This window comes from Sparus aurata, chromosome 21 (genome assembly GCF_900880675.1).
Source record: "Sparus aurata chromosome 21, fSpaAur1.1, whole genome shotgun sequence".
NCBI classification, from domain to species: Eukaryota; Metazoa; Chordata; class Actinopteri; order Spariformes; family Sparidae; genus Sparus; species Sparus aurata.
In genome coordinates this window covers 21280452-21302090 of record NC_044207.1, presented here as the reverse complement: position 1 = coordinate 21302090, position 21639 = coordinate 21280452, and the positions used below count along the sequence as shown (strand labels likewise).

General features: G+C 42.3%; 1 protein-coding gene across 13 annotated transcripts in view; it reads right to left on the bottom strand.

Annotated features, from left to right (window-relative positions):
* Positions 1-21639, bottom strand: part of adgrl2b.1 (adhesion G protein-coupled receptor L2b, tandem duplicate 1) — a 91466-nt gene that overhangs the window by 16247 nt on the left and 53580 nt on the right. For 9 of the 13 annotated variants that reach the window (XM_030402094.1, XM_030402098.1, XM_030402096.1 and 6 more), the window contains 10 exons: positions 17035-17337; positions 14820-14920; positions 12819-13004; positions 10115-10153; positions 6627-6810; positions 4918-5040; positions 4321-4526; positions 3736-3909; positions 1389-1598; positions 138-358 (listed from right to left, as the gene is read on the bottom strand). In XM_030402094.1, the coding sequence (XP_030257954.1) occupies positions 138-358; positions 1389-1598; positions 3736-3909; positions 4321-4526; positions 4918-5040; positions 6627-6810; positions 10115-10153; positions 12819-13004; positions 14820-14920; positions 17035-17337 (1747 nt within the window). The remainder of the gene's footprint in view (positions 1-137; positions 359-1388; positions 1599-3735; positions 3910-4320; positions 4527-4917; positions 5041-6626; positions 6811-10114; positions 10154-12818; positions 13005-14819; positions 14921-17034; positions 17338-21639) is intronic. The other 4 variants (XM_030402097.1, XM_030402099.1, XM_030402106.1 and 1 more) reach the window with 1 other exon arrangement.

Below are 21639 nucleotides of genomic sequence, written 5' to 3'. Positions count from 1 at the left end.
CTCTTTGTTATATTACTATCATTAGCACATACATGAACGCTGTGTGGTTCTGTCATGATGGGGAGACAGGAGGACTAATGCTCCTGATTTTAATCCCGCAGGAGAAAAATGAATCTCTGCAGAGACGCCACACTCACGCTCTGTGTGTCCCGTAGCTCCTGTAGTCGATGGCTGCCGAGATGCCCACCACCACAGCTGGGATGAGGTACCCGGAGATGTAGTAGTACTTCCTGCGGGAGAACTCGCTCTCAAACACCTCGACCAGCATGAGGTACAGCTGCACACCCTCCAGACACATCCAGGCGAACGCAGCCAGGAAGCAGAAGTGGAGGATGCCGGCGATGATGGAGCACACCAGCTGACAGGAGGACACATGCAGAATTAGACACAAAGGTAAGAGGTCGTTCAGAGGGGAAAAATTGGGGTTAGTTCAATTTGATGTTTCGCAGTTACCCGGAATGACTTTTCTTTTTAACCTTGCTCGCCCGAGGAGTTGAAAAGTTCAATGAGTTGGATCGCAATGTCTCTGGGATCAAGTAGTGACTCTGATTAAAGCGGCCCTAAATCAATATTTTTAACTGGATGAAGAGACCACATATAGAGTTAAAGACATCCCTTGAGCTTTTTTAAGCATCGTTCAGCTCAACATTTTACGGCACACGACCACTGTTCACTACTTGTCCAAAACAGGAGAGGACTTAATTACAAGCTGGTGAACAAAGTGGAGCGGTCAGCTGCGTAAAGGGCGACTCCACCAATTTTAAAAATTGAAGTGTGTTTACAGGTCTTAGAGACATACCATTGCTAATTTCGCAAACAACCCGGGAATGAGATTGAAGTATTTGTTAAATTTAATATTTGATAAAAATACAATCAAAGAGTACAAACACTCGTGAAAATTTGAGACCGCATATCTCATGCGACCCCAACATCCTGTAACTATTCAACAAATGAGCTAGCTAATATCACTAGCGAACAAACAGCATACAATATTATACACAGGCATCTCTGGCATCAATGGTCAGTCCATCGTTAGAATGCACATTATGTAACTAAGCTGTGTTCAAATCCATAGAGGGTTCATTGAGTTTCAGTTAAGTTCGCAATGTTGATGTAGGAGACCTGTGAATAAAATCGTTCGATGAAATGGTGCAGCCACAAAAGAAAAACATCCCACATATGAATCTTCCACTCAGAATCAGCATCACACATCCTCAAGTGTTAGAACATCAGATACTGAATAACAGTGTGGTATTTTAAACTTTGAAGTCTCTTGAAAAAAAAAACTGAAGGAGAAACTCGAGTGCTTAAAGGTTAATCACGGCAGATGAGCCCATTCATCAGCGGCATGAAAGTTAACACCCTCGGCGCTATAATTTCCACGGTACCTTTGGTTCCGTCATGTTGATGCCCACGAGGTAGACGAGCTCGCCGATGAAGAGGTTGAGGCAGAGGTTTTTGTGGATGGTGTTGCGGTCACTTTGCAGACCTCTGAAGAAGCAGAAGGTGAAGAGGCTGATGGCGAGGCAGACGAGGGACACGGCGATGCCCATCCGTGTGATGACGGTGAGGAGGAGCTCGTGGACGCTGCCGTCGCCCTGCGGAGAGACAGACTGACCTTCAGCCCCATGCTTTTCATAATGATCGGTGGCATTCAAGCAGACAGAGCTAGACTTGTTGAAACGCAAATATTAACCTGTTGGAAAACTTGATGATTTGAATGAATTTGAAATGAACATGTCTGAGCTGTAGAGTCTTTAAATCTGTATGTGTATTGAGACACTTCTGCTTTACGTAATCAGTCCTCCCGTTTGTACAAGCTGATAAAAAAGTCCCGTCCTCGTGCTCTTTAAGCAGAAAAGTGAAAATGTTTACTTGAAGCTAGAGCTGCAACAGTTACTCGAATAGTCAATCGCTCAAATGAAAGAACATGATTTGCTAATTTATTTGCCACGCAGAAGTGTTTTAATTTTGGTGTTTTCTTTGGCAAAGGATTTCACAATTTTGACGATCAATCAAATGTTTCAGTCATTTCTCATGCTCTTTCGGTTCCAGTTTCTCACTAGATTTGTCGGCCAATAGTATATTGCCGTTGGTATCATGTGGTATCAGTCTTTTGTCTGCGTCAAAAGTCTGGCTGAGTTCTACCGCACGTGCCCAGTTCAGTGTCCTGCTCTAAAGATAGCTGGCGAGTGTTAGCAGCGTTTGCTAGTGCAACAAACTAGCAACCACTTGGAGTATTGGACTGTTGGTTGACCAATCCTAGCAAACTGAACACGTCACTTTGGGCTCAGGGAGATTGTGATGAGAATTTTTCACAACACACCCGTAAATGGATTAATAATGGGAATAATTGTTAGTTGCAGCCCTATTCGGAGCTAAAATGAGACCTCATCAGTCTGAGGTGACGAATGAAGTTGATACCTTCCAAAGTTCTGTCTTTTAATCACAAAAAACCCTCTTCATGTTTCCACAGTGTTTCCTTCTTGGGCTGCAGTGATAAATAGTATCAAAAGCAGGAATTTTGTACAGAAATAGTAACTTTGTATGATATCTACTTCATTTGTCTAACTCAGACTGCTGAAGCCTCATTTTAGCTTCGGGGAAACTCTGGAATGTATTTTTGCTTGAACAAGCACTGTGGATTTTGTCCCCCATCACTGCAAAGAGTCACGTTGAAAGAACATTAGGAAGGGATATTTTCACTTAAATTTCACTGCAGTGAGTAAAAACTGATTCAATCCCCACATGGGAACATGAATACTGTCTTCAGACTTGAAAGACTGTGAAGCTATCCTTAAACCTGATCATACCTGATGACATTCGGCACAAACAAAGATCAAAAAAATTGGGGTGCAGAAAGTGACAACAGTTGTAAAAATCTGCAAAAAGGAACCACGAACATGTCGCGTGACGTCTGCATGAGGTTTCCCTTTGAGGTCAAATCACGTCATGTTTCAGGAAGTCTAAAAACTGAGTATTTTACAAGACTCTCAGGAGGAAAATGTGGAAATAGCAGACCAGACCATACAAAATATCACTCAAGGACACGACGGCCTGAAAGTGAGGCAATTCCTCCTGTGATATTTGTAATTTTATTGAGGGCAGGAGTTGCATTTGAGGTGATGTGTAGGGAATCGGTGTGAGGCTAATCCTGGCCTCGGGGCTCTGGTTTCAAGCTGTGGTTAAGGTTGAGGTTAAGACAGATGACAGGGACAGAGTTCACGAGTATAGACTTATTATTAAATGAACCGCAAACTTATCCTCCACATTTAATACTGGCAAGGTCCTTTCTACACATGCTATTTATCATGTAATTGGATTGTAATTGCATTCTGCAACCAAATGGATCCTACACCACTTCAAGAGGGGTGGAAACACAAATTAGAGCTGAGGTTATACGTTTTTTTTTCCCATGATTCTCGGGACATATGCATGGAGGAATATTAGACACGGACCATAGGTAAAATATAATTAATCCTGATAATGGTACGGCACCTCCTCTCCTGATCCACAATCTCGCTCTTTTAAAGTGACAGTCCGCTTCTTTCTCTCCACCTCTCCCCCCTCCTCCCGCCGCCCCTTACCTTCTCCTCCAGCAATAATCTAATTATCTCCCCTGAAATGCCATTCTTGTTCTTGCCGTGCGTGCACAAATCTATCAGCGAGACGGAAGAGCAGCTAACCGAGACAGAAAAATAGCTTGTGCAAAACCACATGGAGAGGGCCACTTACCACATTTCCCCGATGAGCCATGAGGATGGCGAAGTTGGTCAAGTGACTGCAGGAGCAAGTAGTGTGGCTCTTGTTGGTTTCCAGAAGTTTGCAGCCCTGAGTAGACCAGTATCCCATCATGCTGCGCTCCGAGTAATTCCAGAAGGAACAGTTGGGATTGTAGTAGTGCTCCTTCTACAAAAAAAACAAACGCAGAGAGAAAAAAATATAATTAATCATATATGAACATGTGCTGCAATATGCACAATTGTACACAAACACACCTTGTATATTTCATATGTGTAACAGTGGGAAACAGGATGGCGGTGTACCACATGTTTCAATATTTATATGTGCTCGTTTTACCGGCTAGTATCTGCACACTTATATATCTTCTGATGTGAAACATTTTGCCAAGAAAAGGGAGGAATGAGATCCGTATAAAGAAAAAATAACCAAGGCGAAACGCGACACAGATGAACATAGCGTAATAAAGATGACATTTTTTCTTCGACAGTACATTAAAGCTCTGCATTTGTCCTTCGCCAAGAAAGGCTGTGCAGCCGTTTCAGTATTTTTCGCTCTGCAGTGTCTGGGGAGTCTTACATCCAGGTGCTCCAGTGTGAAGATCACAGGGTCGGCCACAAACACACGACTGGACTCCTTAGTTATAGAGGCTGACAGGATGTGGGAGTTGACGGTGAGGGAGAGGTTGCGTTTGTTCAGGTCGCCCATTCCCCTCAGTGTAGCGTTCTCAGTGCTGAGGAACTGACCCAGGTGTTTGTAGAGCACAAAGACCAGCTTGGCCACACCTGCAACCGGCAATGATACAATCATCAGGCGTCCACATTAACAAGCACAAATGATCTGTTCATTGAGTGTCTTTTTCATTCACTTTCTTGCAGAGAGTTAGATTAAAAGATTCAATTAGAAGACACATTAGAAGAAGAGCTTGGAAGGCCTATATCTAAAATATATATATATATATATTTCCCCCTGCTCCCAGTCTTTATGCTAAGATAAGCTCACCACCTCACATGTCAAGCTCTATGTTAATGTGTGATATCACAGTCTTCTCATCTAACTCTTGGTAAGAAAGTGACTAAGCATATTTACCAAAATGGTGAAATCCTCATGCACGAAAGACCAAAAACACGTCAGCCAGGGTTAGAATTGAAAAGGAATATTCTGCATTTCTCTCACCGTTTTTGCTGTTGACTTTGACCGTGTTGGAGGAAAGCTGAAGGGTCGCTCCACCCTTGCTCGTCTGAGGAAACCTGAAGTCTTGCACCTGACCATCGGTGCTCAACACATACACATCCAGCACTGAGAGACAGTGGGAGGTGAGGGCAAATAGAGAGAGGGAAAGAGAGAAAGGGATGCATTATAGGCAACATTTAAAAAGCAGCACACATGTTGTTTGATAGCTCTCTACCCTTCAGGCTCAGCAGGGTACGTGTGAAGACGCGAGGTTCACCGTGCTCGTAACAGAACTAGATCTTATTGGCGAGACCCTGCAGAGTGTCGTACACTTAAAAAATCATGTCACTAAGCTGATGGTTGGCATTGTGAAGGCCTCTGAGGCAAAAAAAATAACAACAAGGGCGGCAATAGAGGGATGAGCGAATGCGAGTGCGCAGCCTACTGCAGCATGAATGTCAAATATTCATAGGATCAAAAATATCATTGAGCTTTTTACTTTTACTTTTTCTTTCCCCTGTGGCTTCAGATAACTCTGGGCTCGACGAGCAAATCTCTGAAAATCCTCCAAATTCCTGCAGCCCCCTCTCTCTCCGGTATGCCAGCTGCCGGGTGGTGCTCCCTTTGATGTGTGAAATTACTGAAGGGTCAGGAGGACACACGTATCAGCACACTCCCTCCCATCAGAAACGGCCTCACTTCCTCAGATAGATGGCTTCTGACAGACGGAGATGAGGAATTGTTCTCTGGTTGCTCTCTCTCCTCCTCTATCTAGTTTTTTTTTTTTTTTTCTTTTTTTTTTTAGCTCCCTCGTTTTTGCCCTTGATGCTTGCCCGGGGGTGCCATTTGGGCTTTGGCAAACTGCTAATTAGGAGCAACAATCATTTTCACATTTTTTTCTTTCCCCGACGCTTCAAGGGAGGTCAGGTAAGCTGCTCTCCGAGGGTGTGTGTTTTGCTTTATGTGGTTGTATTTATGTTTCTAGGCTGGAGAATTATCTCCGTTGAGCAGATAAGTGAGAGCTCGACAAGCTCATAAAAATTGCCTGAATGCGGCGAATAAAGTAGCCAATATACTGCATATTACACAATGTATTAATCAGCGCCTGTGGTAGAGACAGAGCAACTAGTTTCTTATCAGCTTAGCTAACTACCACTTAATGGGAAAGGCTCGGAGAGCGCAGATAGAGTGCTGTATGAATGGAACAATGCTATTCAATTGGTTTCTTTGTTTTCCCCAAGAGGTCTGGACAGTTCATCTTGCAGCGTATATTGAATGAGGTGACTGCACGATGCAGGAAAAAGATTAAAAATCAGTGAGGTATAAGACAAAAGAGGGCGAGTCGGAGACCATAACCGTTGCAGCAATGAGATATGAGCAGAAATGTGACAGTTCACTGCACAAAGGCGACTTAAATGAATGAGATCACGTTGCTAATAAACTGCCTGTGAGGACACATTTGCTTGTTTAAATCTTTTAAATGTGACGTCAGCAAGATGTGGGCCGTTTTTTTAAATGAGATTCTCCTGGTAAATAGCTGTCCAGGTACCAGAAGAGAAAAAAAAATCACTCTGAAGTCAGTTTGAATCAATTTTGCTGAGAAATGGTGCAAAGGCAGAAGAAGAAAAACAACCATCAGCATCATAAATTGTGACTGACAGATGTGTGAATGTGGTTTTCATCTGTTTTATAGTTATTGGAGAGGAACTTACTGATATTTTCGGCAGGCACTTTTACGATCGCCGGCTCGATCAGGTTTTCTGCAAGGACAAACGCTCCTTCCTCCAGTGTGTCCAGCAGCATTGTGGCAGCGTGACTTTGTTCTGTTGAATTCATGTCTTTCCAGGATTTCAGAGCTTCCGGCCTCAGGAGGTTGTCAACAGTGTCCACGATTGCCTGTATCCATGGAGACGAGTGAAATGTCAGCGTGCTGTTTCCTCCCATCATAATTTCAGTTTAATAACAAATGGGAGGGGACTGAGCAGCACATGATAAAAAAAAGGGCATGCATGGCCAACAGTGACAGCGGCAGCAACAATGACTGAAACTGAAATATCAAGATCACTCCCGCTGATGAGACGAGGGTTCAAGGACATCAAGGGTAACTAAAATAATGATGATGATGATAAAAAATGCAGGATGTATTATTTAAAATTCTGTTTACACGACATAGGCCTAATCTGAGGAAGCTTCTTTTAGACTACTTCCTTTATTGAATAATGTAAAAGTGCTTGAGGGGGAAAAGAAATACAAACCAAATGTTTGTTTTTTTTTTCCTTTCATTGAATGACATCTCCACAGTGCTGCATTCTCAGTTCCTGGTTTTAAGTAGCTTTGTCCCAAAAGAACAATTATCATGAACAATGGTCCTATTTTCTCCGAACAGGATCTGCCTATCAAAGGCTTCTGAATGCTATTCTCCAGGAGGAAAGGGGGCATTACCAAGAAAGCCATGTCCAGAGTGGCCATCTGAGTCAAGATAGGGGGAAATTTCTGCTTGTTTTCATTTGCAATCCTTTCATTTCCTGCTTTCTGATAAGCGGTAAGTAAGCCAAACATTCCACAAAACCCACACAAGTATCATATGTTGATAAAACAAGAGTTTCCTTTGACCCTGATGGGGGGAGTTCATCACTCCTGCCTGCTGACACAATCAACCACAATGTCGATAACTTCCTCAAAATCCCAGATTCAGAATCTACAGCCAACCCCTGGTGTGATAAATCAGAATGACAATTTAACCATAGGTGCCATTAACCAGAGCAAGGCCCACCACAATAACGGTAATTAACCACAACAAGCCCTTGCTCACTGTACCAATTAGTCACAGCTATGATTATCCAAAACACTAATTGACCACAGACAGGATTATCCGTTCGCCTGGAATAACAAGAAAGGGGATCAACCCAAGTCTGCACCAATATATGATTAACCGCAACATTTAACCACTGAGCTCATATTAACCACAGTGATGATGACTGTATCCAGACGCAGGGCTCGCAGCGTGTCTTTTTATCCCGCGCCGGAGCACAGAAATCAATCTCTGTGGCCCTGACCTTGCAGGCAACTAGACGCTTGTGAGCTGTGACTATGATGGGAGTTAAGTGTGTGTATGTGTGTGTGTGTGTGTATGTGAAAGACTAGTAGCTATTACAGGGTCGGAGCCATTACAACCAGACAGACACTAAATGTTCTTCTCCCCCTGGTGAGCGATCCTCAAAGGGCCCATGAAATCCAAAAGGATGAAAAAAAAAAAAAAGTCTGCTGTCTCTAATATGTGTCGCACAGAAGGGATCTGTGTTCTGATTGAATCCTCTTTAATTCCCGCTTGGGTGGAGGTCACTTTACAAATCACAGGGGTCCTGAAAGGGGAGCCCCTATGGCTCGTTATGGCTTTGTTAAAGTATCACGTGGTGGGAGCTCGATGGACACTCGAAAAGCGGCGACCTCGAGACCAACAGCTAGCAGCCATTATAGCAGCTCTGAGTCACCATATTCCTTCTTAGTGCAGCATGTCAGCATGCTAACATTTGCTAGTTAGAACTGTGATATCTGGATTACTGTAACAAAGCCTTGAGTTTGCATTATGTTGCCATCTTGGATTTTCTGGGCCAGAAGTGACCAAATTTGGAAAAGAGGGTGGAGCTGGGGAGAGTATACGTAGCTTCACCACTTCTCCTGATTAATGGCTGCAGTGGTAACGTGACTTGTCGATCAAAGTTAGCCACGGCCAAAAGCATACCGTGGATTAATGCCCACTTCTCTAAATGGAGCCATAATGTACAAAGTGAACAAGAAACTGTTTACTGATACAATAAATCAAGTGAGAAGATATTTTTCTCATAAGCTTATATACAATCAGACAAAATTTTGAAACCAGTTATTTTGCACAGTTCTGCACAGTTATCCTTGAGGCCCGGTCCACAGAAACATGCTACTCTGGCAACGTCCTTCTTTTAAACATTATACATTGGACACCCTCAGTGCAAGATGAGTCATCAACATTTTTTACTGTTTTCCAGAAAATTACTAACTCTAAAATAGCATTCAAAATACTTATAAATGACTTTTAAGCCATTGTTGGAACTGGTACTGGTGTATAAGTGAGATATAGAGCAAGAAATATGTAACACAAACATCAATTTTGATTTCATGGGAACTTTAAAACCACAAATGTCAACCTCATTATGGCAGCTCAGTAAAAAGTCAGGGGATTACCAGAGTCTTGATTCATCCTCTGGGCACAACGACAAAAAACGATTAACAAAATTCCATGGCAATCCATCCAACATATTTCAATCTAGTCCAACTGGATGTACTGAAGGACCGCCCGACTTCACCGTCCATAGAGCCGCTAACATGGCTAAAACAACATTTCTAAATCAGTTAAAAGGAATGGCATTGCCCTTTTCTCTCAGTAAAGTGAGACCTCAAGTAAAAACAACTCATTCTTTAGGGATCCCCCAAGACCCACAGAGAAATACAAAATCAGATCATTTGTATTATGCAAGGCATCTCCTCTTGAGTGTTTACACCAGGCTCTTGTCTTTCAGCAGAACCTACCCAAGGCAATAAATCCCCCCACTGCACATGCAAAGCAAAATGTCTGCAGGAAAAGGCGAAAAATCAGAATGGAACACAAACATATTAATGGGCTCAGAAATTAATATCGCACACAACACAACTGCAACAGGAGAGGGGACTTTTTTTTTTTTTTTTTTTTTTTGCGAAGGGGACAAGGGAGACTAGAAATTGTACAATGTAAGCAAGTGAAAATTGAGCACACTGCCACTTTGATCACACTTCTAGCTGACAGGGAGGTGCAATTACGACCGTGGGAAGGCAATTATTCACACAAGGTATGAAAAGCCGACAAGAGGGATGGAGAGAGAGAACGAGTGGGGAAGCAAGAAAAGAACGCGAGAGACAAATGAAAGAAAGATGCACGAGTGATAGCACACAGAGGGGAGAGAAAACAGGGCAAAGATGGAGTGATATTGACGGCGGCATACTCAGATGGACAGAAAGACAGGAGAACAGACAGTTGAGTCAGGCGAGGCAGAAGCCTTATCATGTTCATGCAGTTCACCAGGCACATACTGTCACAAGACAATCAAGGACGCGCTGCATGCTGCCAGTCAGGCGTTAGGGATCGGGACTAAAAACATGAAACAGCTCTGAAACAGAGTGGTAGTTATACCTTCATGTACGCCCTGCATGTCTTCTCTCTTTTTTGAAGCTTTTTCCACACAAGAAGATTAAGCAGAAAAGACAGATAGTAAGAAAACCGGAGGCATTATTAAAAATCATGCTACTTACCATGAATTACAGATTCAATAGAGAGAAACGAAAAGGCACAGGTGTATGAAACTACAACCTTAAAGTGATGCAAGAGCGCTAAATGCTTTTCAGGAGAAACGATGGCTGAATTCTAAATATGAAAATGGACCGGTGGTGAAGAGATGAAAAATGCAAGGCGGCACGCAGGGAAAAAAAACGCTGAGAACAGATTCCTCTGCTCTCCATTAGTGATGCTTTAAAATACATTGAGAGGATAAACAATGTGGGATGAGGTCATTTGTATTTCACAGTATGGAGAGAATAACACAGCACCAGCTCCTTGTTGGTCTCTTGGCATTAAATAAGTCGCCTCCTCCTCCTAATTGAGTGGATCCGGAGGAAAACCACAGACTGTTGCTCGGCACAGAATTGGAAAACAAAGCGATGAAAAATGCTCCTTGTATCGAGATTAAAACCTCCATATCCTAACTCTCACACACACTTTGAACCAAAAATGTTTCTTCGGCTGAGTAAAGGATGCTTGACAGACACGAGTGTTTACTTGTTGTGTGCTGTTGATGTGCTTTTTCATTTACCGTACATGCTGTACGCTTTTAAAGAATTTTAAATGTGTATTTTTCTTTCATCGTAAGCACCCTTCTGGCTTCCATTGATTTCTATACGGCATGAAAATCCTTGACACTCAAGTTGTCTTATACGCGTTTACATTTAGCACAGCTGCAGGCGGCTTTCTGCAGTGACCTGATTTCTTCGCCGTGTAAACGAGAAAAGACAGTTTCCGTAATCAGGGCAGGGGAATCAGGGCAAAACCTGATTTGGAAAAAAAGTTGATGTCTTGGCCGTTTATATATGTGTGACTAGGTTTCTTATCAGCTTTTTAGGAGTACGCATGCGATCAAAGAGTGACACCAGGCCCTCTCTGGTTGCAAAGTTTAAGTCTGTTTTTCCTCTCACTGGGTGCGATCAGAGGTGCGCTCTGTTGCGTCTTTAACCACACCCAATAGTGATGTCACCAGGTCCCAAATAACTGCAGAGGGGCTTCACCACTGGGGAGCAGTGGAAACAAAATGATCAGGTGTTGTTGAGCTACTCTTCAGATAAAGAAACCCCTGCTTCACACGCTATCTTACAATGAATCTACTCGCTTTTTTCATCATGTTTATTTTATACATCTAATTCATCCAATGTTGATGTTTTCATATCTCATCTTCAGATGAAGACCTATTTATTCTGTTGTGTCACAAAATTAAGAAAAAAATAACAGCTTGAGTTTACGCAAAACCAGCAGTTATTCTTGGATGTCGCTGTTGGATATATAATTTAAAAAACAGACCCCAGTATTTAATTAGATATCTATGAATGTTTTAGTTAAGGTCGAAAATCATAGCAGATGAAAACATGTTTTCACATATTTCTGCAATGCAAATCAACTGCCAGTTCCTGCCTGAGGACATTTCCCTGAGACATGGTTCCAAAATGAGGCTGATAACTGTTTCGTTACATGTATATGTGGATTTAACAGTATTCAGGTTACTATAGGTTGTGTACTGTAAACGTATGTATAGCTTGATTTTTCAAATCAACCAAGTTTTCTGTCGTGCATGTAACCATTAATATCAAGTATGCATACATTTTTGTCAGAGCTGCATTATCGCCGTGCAACTCTAATTCAGCTGAATTAACAAGTGGCAGTAATGCAATTTTGACAAAAAACTAATGCAGGCGTGATTTTCACTACAGGAACTAAAGCAACTCTGCTGATAGAGTTTAGTATCATAGAGATATGAGGAGGAAGCGATGGCTACCTGGAACGGTAGGAAAAAATTAAAAACACAGCAGCCTGGTTTGAAGAGTAGTACTACGTGATTTCAAGCGACAGCAATAAAATTTGCAAAGTCACCTTTATGGTTCTTTAACTCCTGTCATTGTTGCTTGTAATCAGCCAATCACATGCTCTTGATGCTGTGATGTAGGACTCCAACACGATCGGCACTACAGTGACAAACGTTTCAGCTCTTATCTTCAAATGCACTAATAGCAAACGTAGCTGTCTGAACATTAGGGCACAAACGACAGGCGTCATTTTAGTGAAAATCACCTTGTTTACGGAGGAACTGCTGTCGAGACAAGTCTGAATAACAATGTAATTTTTCAAACTGTCACTCATCTCTCCATGGGCCTGCCAGCAGCTGAGAGTTGTAGGTGCGTCTTAGGTCTGCTCTTTTCTCGCAGAGTGCTTGCAGAGGCTCCAGGGGAGAGTTCCACACTTGTCAGCAATGAAGAGTTATTCTTTGTGTTGGTGGGGGGCTCATGGCCATTAGCTCCTTTAAGGTAGAACTGTCAGGTGAGCCTGTGTTCCCAAAGCCAGTAATTACCAAGGAGCTGCAGAGGAATGAGCTACCCCTCGGGGCTAGACCTGCCTCTAGCCCCCTCACCTGAGACTGTGTGTGTGTGTCCATGAATGTGTGTGTGCATGTTAGTGAATGCATCTGTTTGTGTGTGTTTGTAGGTGTCCTGCTAATGAATGTCCTGAGTCATGCTGACACAGAGCAGAGCCAAGGGGGGGGGACAAAGTCTAGGGCAGACAGGAGTTTTCACGGTACCTTGTTGAAGCTGCGTCCAGCTGAGTCTTTCTCGCTGGGCCTGAGCTCCTGCAGCTGAGCATCCAGGATATCCACGAGCTGCTCCATCAGGCGCACCGAGGAGCTGACATCTCCGGCAAACACCGGGCCCTGTGTGTGGCGTGCCAGCTCATTGGCTAAATTAGCAGCGTTTTCGCCACTTCGAATCTAAAAACAGCAATGGGGGAAAACGTGGGTGTCAGTGAGGCGTCAATGAGGCCGTCCTGAGATGGCTCTGCAATATGAAGCTGAAATAATGTATCCCACAGACACCGCAGAGTCATAATCCATTATAAGAGGGCACGTTCAGATGAAAGGAAGTCATTGTGCGCAGCATGAATGTAAACACTCAGGGATCACATATTGAGCAGGAAATGTAATAGCATGAACCTGCCTCGACTGAATTGTGACCTGATTTCATCCAACATACTAATGTTATTCAGTCTACACTAGATACCAATATTCATCGTGTGGTGCTTTTTTCTGTTAGTGTCCAAGAAATCAATGTGCTTTTCCATTTTGCACTAAGAGGAAATGAAGCCACACATACACAGACATCAATTAAAAAGCAACCTTGGAATTCCACTGCCAATTAAAGTTGACAAAGGGAAGGCTAATGCAGCTAATGTCTTATCATGCAGGCCATAATTATGAGAGGCAGAGTGGGAAAAACATTCATACCATCCAGCCTCCAAGGTGTAATTCCAAGTCAGAGATACAAGAAATTTTCTGACAGCTGCAATATCTCCCAAAGAACAACAGAAGCGGCAGCAATCTGGTGGCATAGTGGCTGCAAAACCACTGTTGCTGGCAATTGCATCTAAATTATATTCGACACCAGCGGTAATACAATCAGTTCAGCCAATTACAAATGTTTTCTGTTGATGAGCAATTATGTAAAAATACAAATAAATAGCTAAGGTTTCTCCTGTGTCGGTCTGGCAATGGCTGAAAGGAGGGACGGACCGATTATTGGGGCCATTAATCAGCATTTTTCTGATAATCAGCCTCAGTGTTTTTTGTGTCCAATTGCAGAGGAAATAAATCAGTTCTGTGCGTTCACTCAATGTCCTGCTTACAACACTATGTGAATGGTTACACAATAATCTGAGTATGCAAAGGAACTTGTAACTGAAGTCAGCAAACAGGGGAGTTTAAAAGAGAGAGGGTGCTGCTAGACTGGACAGTATGAGAAAACCGATATGTTTTTTTTGAGCACTCAAGCATGTAAACCTATTCTATTGACCCTGAAAAAACTATAGCGGTTGATCCTGATGTGTTGCCATCTTGGAATCATGCCTGAATCAGTCTAAAGCTGTCTCGCCACTGTCCATAATTTATTTCAATGTTTCGCATCTGTGATTAGCTTCTACATGCTCTTCTGGTGCATTGCATCTTGGGCAAACTGCGTCAACTGCACACTCAAACATCGAGCTGATGTACTGTGGATTCTGCCTGTTTTTTGCAGTATACTTTCCGCACTTTTCCAAAAACCTGGCTACAATTAGTAGTTTTGCATTCCCATCTGCTAAAATCCTGTCTGTACCTGCTGTGTGGAAGGTGTTTTTCCAGGTCAAGAGAAAAAAAAACAACTTTATGTACAATGTGTTGTCTGTTTGAGTTGCAATACAGTCCGTTCAGGCTACCAACACTGTTATCAGTGCATCTACATTAGATTTCTAACTGTGTGACTCTGAACATCAAAGAAGACGAGTCGAGCTCTTTGATTCTCAGCAACTGACTGCAGAACTTGGCATTTACTCCTGCTGTTTTAGATAGCTCATTTCTTTCTGCTCCCACTCTGTATCTTAGCTACACATGAAAAAATAAATATTTTCATCACCACAAAGAGCAAGCTCTATGCTGCTATAAGGAAAAACAAACCAAACAAAAAGGTCAAAAACTGCCACTCGATGTTTGATTTTACCTGCGCAACGTGTTGGTTCGCTGCTATATTTTGTAACTGACACATTCCTGCTTTACCTTTTGTGCCACTTGAGTCACCCAGTGGGAGGTGCAGTTGCTGAGGTCCGGGCCTTTGGAGCACCAGGTCCCTGCCACGGTGCAGAGGAAGGAGGCGATGCCTGCAGTACCACAGAATATAAACACAGCAGTTGGAGGGAAGCCAAAACCTTGCTCAAATACAGTTTCTCCTGCTGATCCTTCATTCACACCGACTCTCTGGTGCAGGAGACTAACTGTTGGGCAGGAACAACCATTTCCAAAGAATTTGAAAAGCCTGCGAGGTCTATACAGTCTGCACGAACAAAACAGAATTGTATAAGCGATGCTAAAACACGATCAGGCTCCTACATAGCTTAGATAAAACTGACAATGGACTCTGGTTTGTTGGTGCAAACATTTCAAAACACTAAACACTTCATATACACGTCTAAATAAAATACAAGATATCTCCTAATGATTGCCTCCTTGCTGACAACATATGTAATACAAGACTTGTTCTCTTTTCACCCCCACAGTCAAAACACTGTCTCTTTTTGGCTTTCATCCTCCGATAGCCCTGCTTTATATTTTGACAGCTCTGTCAGTCTCTGTGATGGGGTGTTAAGGTAACTTGTGAGAGATTCCTGCGTGAGTATCATTGTCAACTGAAATGGTACAACTGCAATCAACACAATGTTTCCCCCTCACCGCAGTAGTGATTTTAAAAGTGAGAAGTGACTGTGAGTGTACAGTCTGGATGTAATTAAGAAAATCAGCAGTCATTGGAATTTGGTAGAGATTTCCATTTTGTAACTGCAAACATCTTCATTTCGTTTATGTGCTTTGTTACGTATGAAATGGGCAACAGCATTTCCTTTTCTTTTTGCAAATCTCAAATAAATGGGCTTTAAAACAGGAACAATGCACATTATGCCATTATATGAAACATGATATCCCCCCCAGCATAAATGTCAGACACTTGGCAGACGGAAGCAAAGATGGAATCAGCATGTTAACACCTAAATAAGCACAAATAAAGTGCCATTTTCACTTTTTTTTTCAGCATGTTTGAAGCTTCGTTTCTGATCATTTGTACGCTGAAAGTGTGATTCTGAGACTCTTTGAAATGTTTGATTGGTAATGGAGAAAAACACCACCCCTGTTTACCCCCTGCGGAGCTTAGTAGCGAGCAATCAAGATGATTAAAAATAGATGGACTTATACGAGGTGAAAAAATAGCAGAAAATCATGTACACGGCAAAACAATGAAATGTTATTGACCTTATGCGTTGCAGCAACACAAGGTGCTCCAGCTCCATTAAATTGTCATTAACTTCCTGTCTATAACAAGAGTGTATGTTGCGTGGCAACATGAGGAAATACTGAACCGATTTTACATCAGAAAGATGAGCATGAAGGACTGACGGAGCTGGAAGAAAATAAGACCTCCTTCTCTGACCACTATTTACGTAGCAGCAATTAGATCAGTTCACACACAGCTCACAGGTCAGCTGGTTTTCTGAGTGTGGCTGTTCAAAGTGTGCAAAACAATATTTCTTCATCACAGTGGTTGTACAAAGTCCTTTTTTCCCTATGCATATGCTTACTATTATGCAACGGGATGATTTTACACGATTATATAATCAATGACATTCAGTACATTTCCTTTTGTGTTGATAAATCAGATTCCAGACCAGAAAAGGAAAAAAATCATCTGGTTGAGTGATTGTAATGACTCATAAAAGTTTGACCACGGAAAAAAACTGCTGCAACTAATAAGCTAGCAAGGCTACTTGTAATCAGATATCTGTGTGTGTGTGTACAGCTCACTGGTAATAGAGCTCTGCAGGGATGACATATTTTTGTGGGCTAGCTCTGACGTCAGCATCGCTCTGGTTCTCCAGACAAAAAGCAAATGGGATTTTTCAACGGGATTCTGGATTATCACAGAAAATAAAATCTTTTGGAAAACACAAGTAAAATCTGTGTAAGGTGAGGAGACTGTTAGCCTACTGCTTCCATGTCTGTATGCTATAAAACAAAGCTAAATCTCAGAAGCGCTTAGCTTAGTCTAGAGTAAAGTGTGGAAGCAGAGTGAAACCTCTAGCTCAAAATCTATCTAGCCTTCTTGAACCTCCTCTAAAGTGAAGTAATAAAACAAATGTAACACACACATTCTTTTTTAAACGTGCCAAATCTTTGTTGTGTTTTAGAAATCTAATAAATCATCATAAATATCGGACAGCGGTCCTACCTCTGGTCCCTTTGGGGCAGGGCCTCTCCACAGTGCTACCAGTGTGGGTCTGGGGCCAGTCGATGGCTCTCCTCCTGGTCGCCTCACAGAAGCGTCTGGGTGTTGGCGGCAGCTCAGGGACGGTGGGCTCCGCTGTGCTGGGGTTACGACTGTCCTCAAATGGGTCCCTCCCCTCTCTTGGATCGGCTCCTCCAACAGTGACTGTGTCACCCTGCCCCTTCGCAGTGGACGCAGTGGTGGTGGTGACAGCTGAGGTGGTCTTGGGCATGGATGGGGAGACGGAGAAATCTTCAATGGTTGGCACTAGAATGAGAGAAGAGCGGGGCTGTTAGAGCTGGAGTCATAAATGCCCTTGGCTCAAACTCCCGGTGTTTCCAGCAGCGGGGAAACTGCAACTGTTTTGAGTCCTTTGGCTCGTTGGTATCTCTGGAGTTACTGCTGCCCATAATTCCTAGAAATAAAAGGCTTCCACCTCTTTTCTGCTCCTGCACTAAACAAAATGAAGGCAAACTTGCCAATGCAACACTGCATCTATCTCTTGCTATTTTTGGTTTACTTATGCCCATAAATAAGCCAAGCAGTGATGGTGGCATCCTTTGACATATCCGTGATTTCCTCCCAACAGAGTCAGTACCTTGGGCTGATTAAATGTCAACAATGAAGACAAAGTCTGGCTGCATTTCACTTTTTTCCTGCCTTGTTCATCTCTCTCACTTTGATAAAACTGGTGTGCGGAAGGAGAACCGCACCGCTCCGAGCAAAAAACATACATCAGCAATAATGCAATTCCACTGTATTCAATCCACGCCTACCCTGCGAAGCAAATCTATGCGTGAATGTGCACATGCACGTGTGCACAGGCGCTCGTGTTTGCTTCATCGCTCAGGTGTGTTCCTGCTTAAAACCACTACGTGTGCACGGATGGATATCTGCTGCTGAGAGCCCGGAGATAACTACAGAATGAGAGCAGAAATAGGAAATCTATAAATTTTATACAGTATGAATAGCCAATATGAATAAAACAGGAAACACAGTGGATGGTTTGAGTGTGTGTGTGTGTGTGTGTGTGTGTGCGCGTGAGTTTCTACATGGATATACTAGTATCCTGCATGAATGATCATAGATTTTTACCCACAACCACCTGATTGTACTTGGAGATAAATGCAGCTTCCTACAATGAGGTCTGCTGATGTGAAAGGCACTATCGTGTTGGTTCCCTTGGTGCTTCTGGGAAAAAAATGCAATATCATGCTATCTGACACTCCATCATCAGACACATATCTCCATTTCCTGAGAGAGAATGGTGACAAAGCCCACATTTCACGTTTCACACGAGTCAGCCAGTCAGCGGCTTTGCTTTTTTTCATTCCAGTGGAATATTTGAGTTTATTACAAAGCTTATATCAGGCAATGTGGTCAGGAGGTCACAGCGGGGAGGGAACAGTGTTCCTGTGATGCGCTCTATTAAAAAAATAAACCTCAAACCACCCTACAGTGAGGCTGAATTGTGACATTTTACATAGTGACCTTTTCCCCTGGCAGGAGCCCTGGCTAATTACCCTTACACTCATTCAGTCATTGTGTTTCTGTCACCCGGACATTAACAGGTTGGCCAGGCCAGCATGGCCGCAAAAAGTAGCAGCTGACAAGTGTGGTTACTGTGAGCACCCACAGCTATGAAGGTGTTCCTAATTGCTCCAAGGAAACATGTTCAGACTGACCTACAAAATGGCAGACAGACCAAGAAAATGATGATCAGAATTTTTCTTAATAGAAACAGGATCACTTCGGTCAGATAGGAAATCTGATTAAGAGTAAAATAACATTAATCTCCTAAATGCATGAATAAGTCTAAACAACATAACAGTACAACAACGCAACATTTAAAAAAGTTAAAAAAGAAGTGTTTCAAATTTGTAATGCCGGTGAAGATTTTTTTTTATTGACTCAGGAAAACTGAGATGATTCATAGGCTGACTCCGTTGATTCAATATACGCATATAATGCAATACCAGGGCAAGCGTAATTGGGTTTTAGATTATTAAACCTCTCCATACCTGAGCAAACTTCTGCTCCTCCACCGGCTGATATAAGCTTTAATATGCATCTGCCTGTAACAGCATGCTGGCATCACCTGATTAACCTGCTCCTGAGACCTCAGGAGTCCAAAGCCCTGTGCCACCCACATCTCAGCTCACAGCATCATGACATCTTTTGTTCCGTCTTGGCCTTACTTTTTTTTAAACGTTTCTCTGTCATCGTGGCAAATGCAAACACTTGTAATAGAGCACATTATCATTAGTGATTCGATCAATATAAAGATCTTCATATCTTTCTATGGTGTTGCAACCAATGTTTTTTTTCATTCATGGATTATGCTTGCTGGTTGGTTTGTAACCAGGATCACGAAAAAACTGCTGAAAGGATTTCTGCGGAACTTGGGCCGAATATGGCTCTCGGCCCACGATAGACCCAAGTAACCTTTGGTATGGATCCAGGGATTTCTTTCTCACTTTCTTCACCATTTGTTCTGAGTGAATAATACATGAATATTGATGGGGTGGCTTGTATCTATAGGAGAGTACAAAAGGGGATTGTTGGGCTCTCTAAATGTTTTGAAACATTTACAATTTGCTGAAGATCTAACTTGAGTAAAATAATCTATCAAAAAATGTACAATGTTTCGTATGATCCATCAATTGTTGTTGTTTTTTTAGCAAAAATCTTAAAAATCTCTAGTTCAAGCTTTGACAACCAGGTGAGGATTTTCTGCATTTCTCCGTTATTTCATTGCAAATCGAAGCTTCACCTTGGGTTTTCTGGGCGACTGTGATGGATCTTTTTCGCTCTTTTCTTCTCTTACTGATTGATTGCAAAAATATTTGGCAGAGAAATTGCCCAATTAAAAAATAATCGCTAGTTGTAGCCTGATTTCCAGCGAATTTCAGCGAGCACTAACAAAATCCAACCGAGATAAACCTGAGTAATATTACGATGACATGTTCTATACAAGCACCAAGTTAACATTCATTCCCACCATCAGAAATATCTCCTTTCATGCGATGAGACACTTGGTCACCGTCTCTCATGTTCAGTTTTTCAGGCAGAGTCATCAAATCATCTCGATTTAATTAGGAGGGGCACTCAGATGTCGACTGAGTGATTTTCTTTTTCAATCAAAGGCAAGATACAATCTTTGTGGATGTTTTCAGTCAGTGTGATTAGGATTATCAGAGTGTGATTGTGAAGAATATCAAGAACATTAAACATACGACACGTCTATCAAACACTACAGAAATGTGCTTGGCGGGTGTTGACGTATTCGCGGGCTTATTTTGATGCCCGAGCACCAGGCGCGCTGCAATTTTCTTTTGATTGTGGAGAGCAAATTCTCGGCCAGCAAGAGCTGCGTCCTCTGATAGCACTCGACTCAGAGAGGGCTGCACCAATTAGCTACCATTTCTCCCAAGAGGCAGTGAAGTCATTCTTTATGGGCAATCTGACACCAAAGGCATACTGTTGCCATATGCTGAATAATACCTCTTGTAAATAATGGAAGAGTTTGAGATGGAACACTTGAAAAATGGCCGTCACCCGAGTCTAAACAGAGTGTGTAAATTAAAACGGAGCTAAAAGGAAGAAAAACGATTATCCGAGCTCATCAATCAGGACATCAGAGATGAAAGAGAATTAGTTTTATCACTTTATGGCCCCCCAGAGTCTTTTAGGTATCTGCGAGGAAGATGACAAAAAATATTAAACCATAATCAGATGATCCAAAGCCTAGGTATTCTGTTTGTCCTTGCTGTTGCAGCGTATAACAAAGCATTAAAGAGAGTTTTTTTATTTGTTTTTATCTCAGATTACACACATAGAGTCAGAGCAATAAAAACTACCTACCTGTCCACACAAACACCCAGGATAAATGGATCATAAGCTGTCTAATACCCGCTATTAGGGAAGATAACTCGCAGCCAAATCAAGCTGTTTTAAGTGGCTTCATTTTGTGATAATGAATCACTTACAAGGCTAATCCTCCCAGTGCAAAAACAAACAGACAGACATATAGTGGAAAGGAAATATTGAATAGGCAGAGCTCAGTTCAAAATCATCCCTAATTTAGCCGGATATGTTTACACCATTAAAGGCTGCAAAATCAATCAGTGTGCTCTTGTCTTCTTTAGTTTGTCTTTGAAATTTGCTATCCTCGAACTAAGAAGCACCTGATTCAGCTGCATAATGCAAACAAATGAGCAAAGAACCCTGTTTTAAATTGCGGGGGGGGGGGGGGGGGGGGGGGGAAGTTACACTTTCTGTCAATGCACCGTGAACATACAAGAACAAGAAAAGAGCACTGCAAATGAAAGGAAGGGTAAATCTAAGGCTATATCCAGCAGCTGGTTAGCTTAGCTGAGCATAAAGAATTTAAACAAGAGGGAAACAGCTAACCAAAGATAACACAATCCAATTATCAGCACATCTACAGCTCACTTAAAAAAGCTTAACATCTTGTTTGTTCAATCATGCAAAAAATAAAACAAAATACTTGTTTTAATGTTTTATGGTGGGTTATGTATCAGATTATTTCCTGGCACATTAACTTTC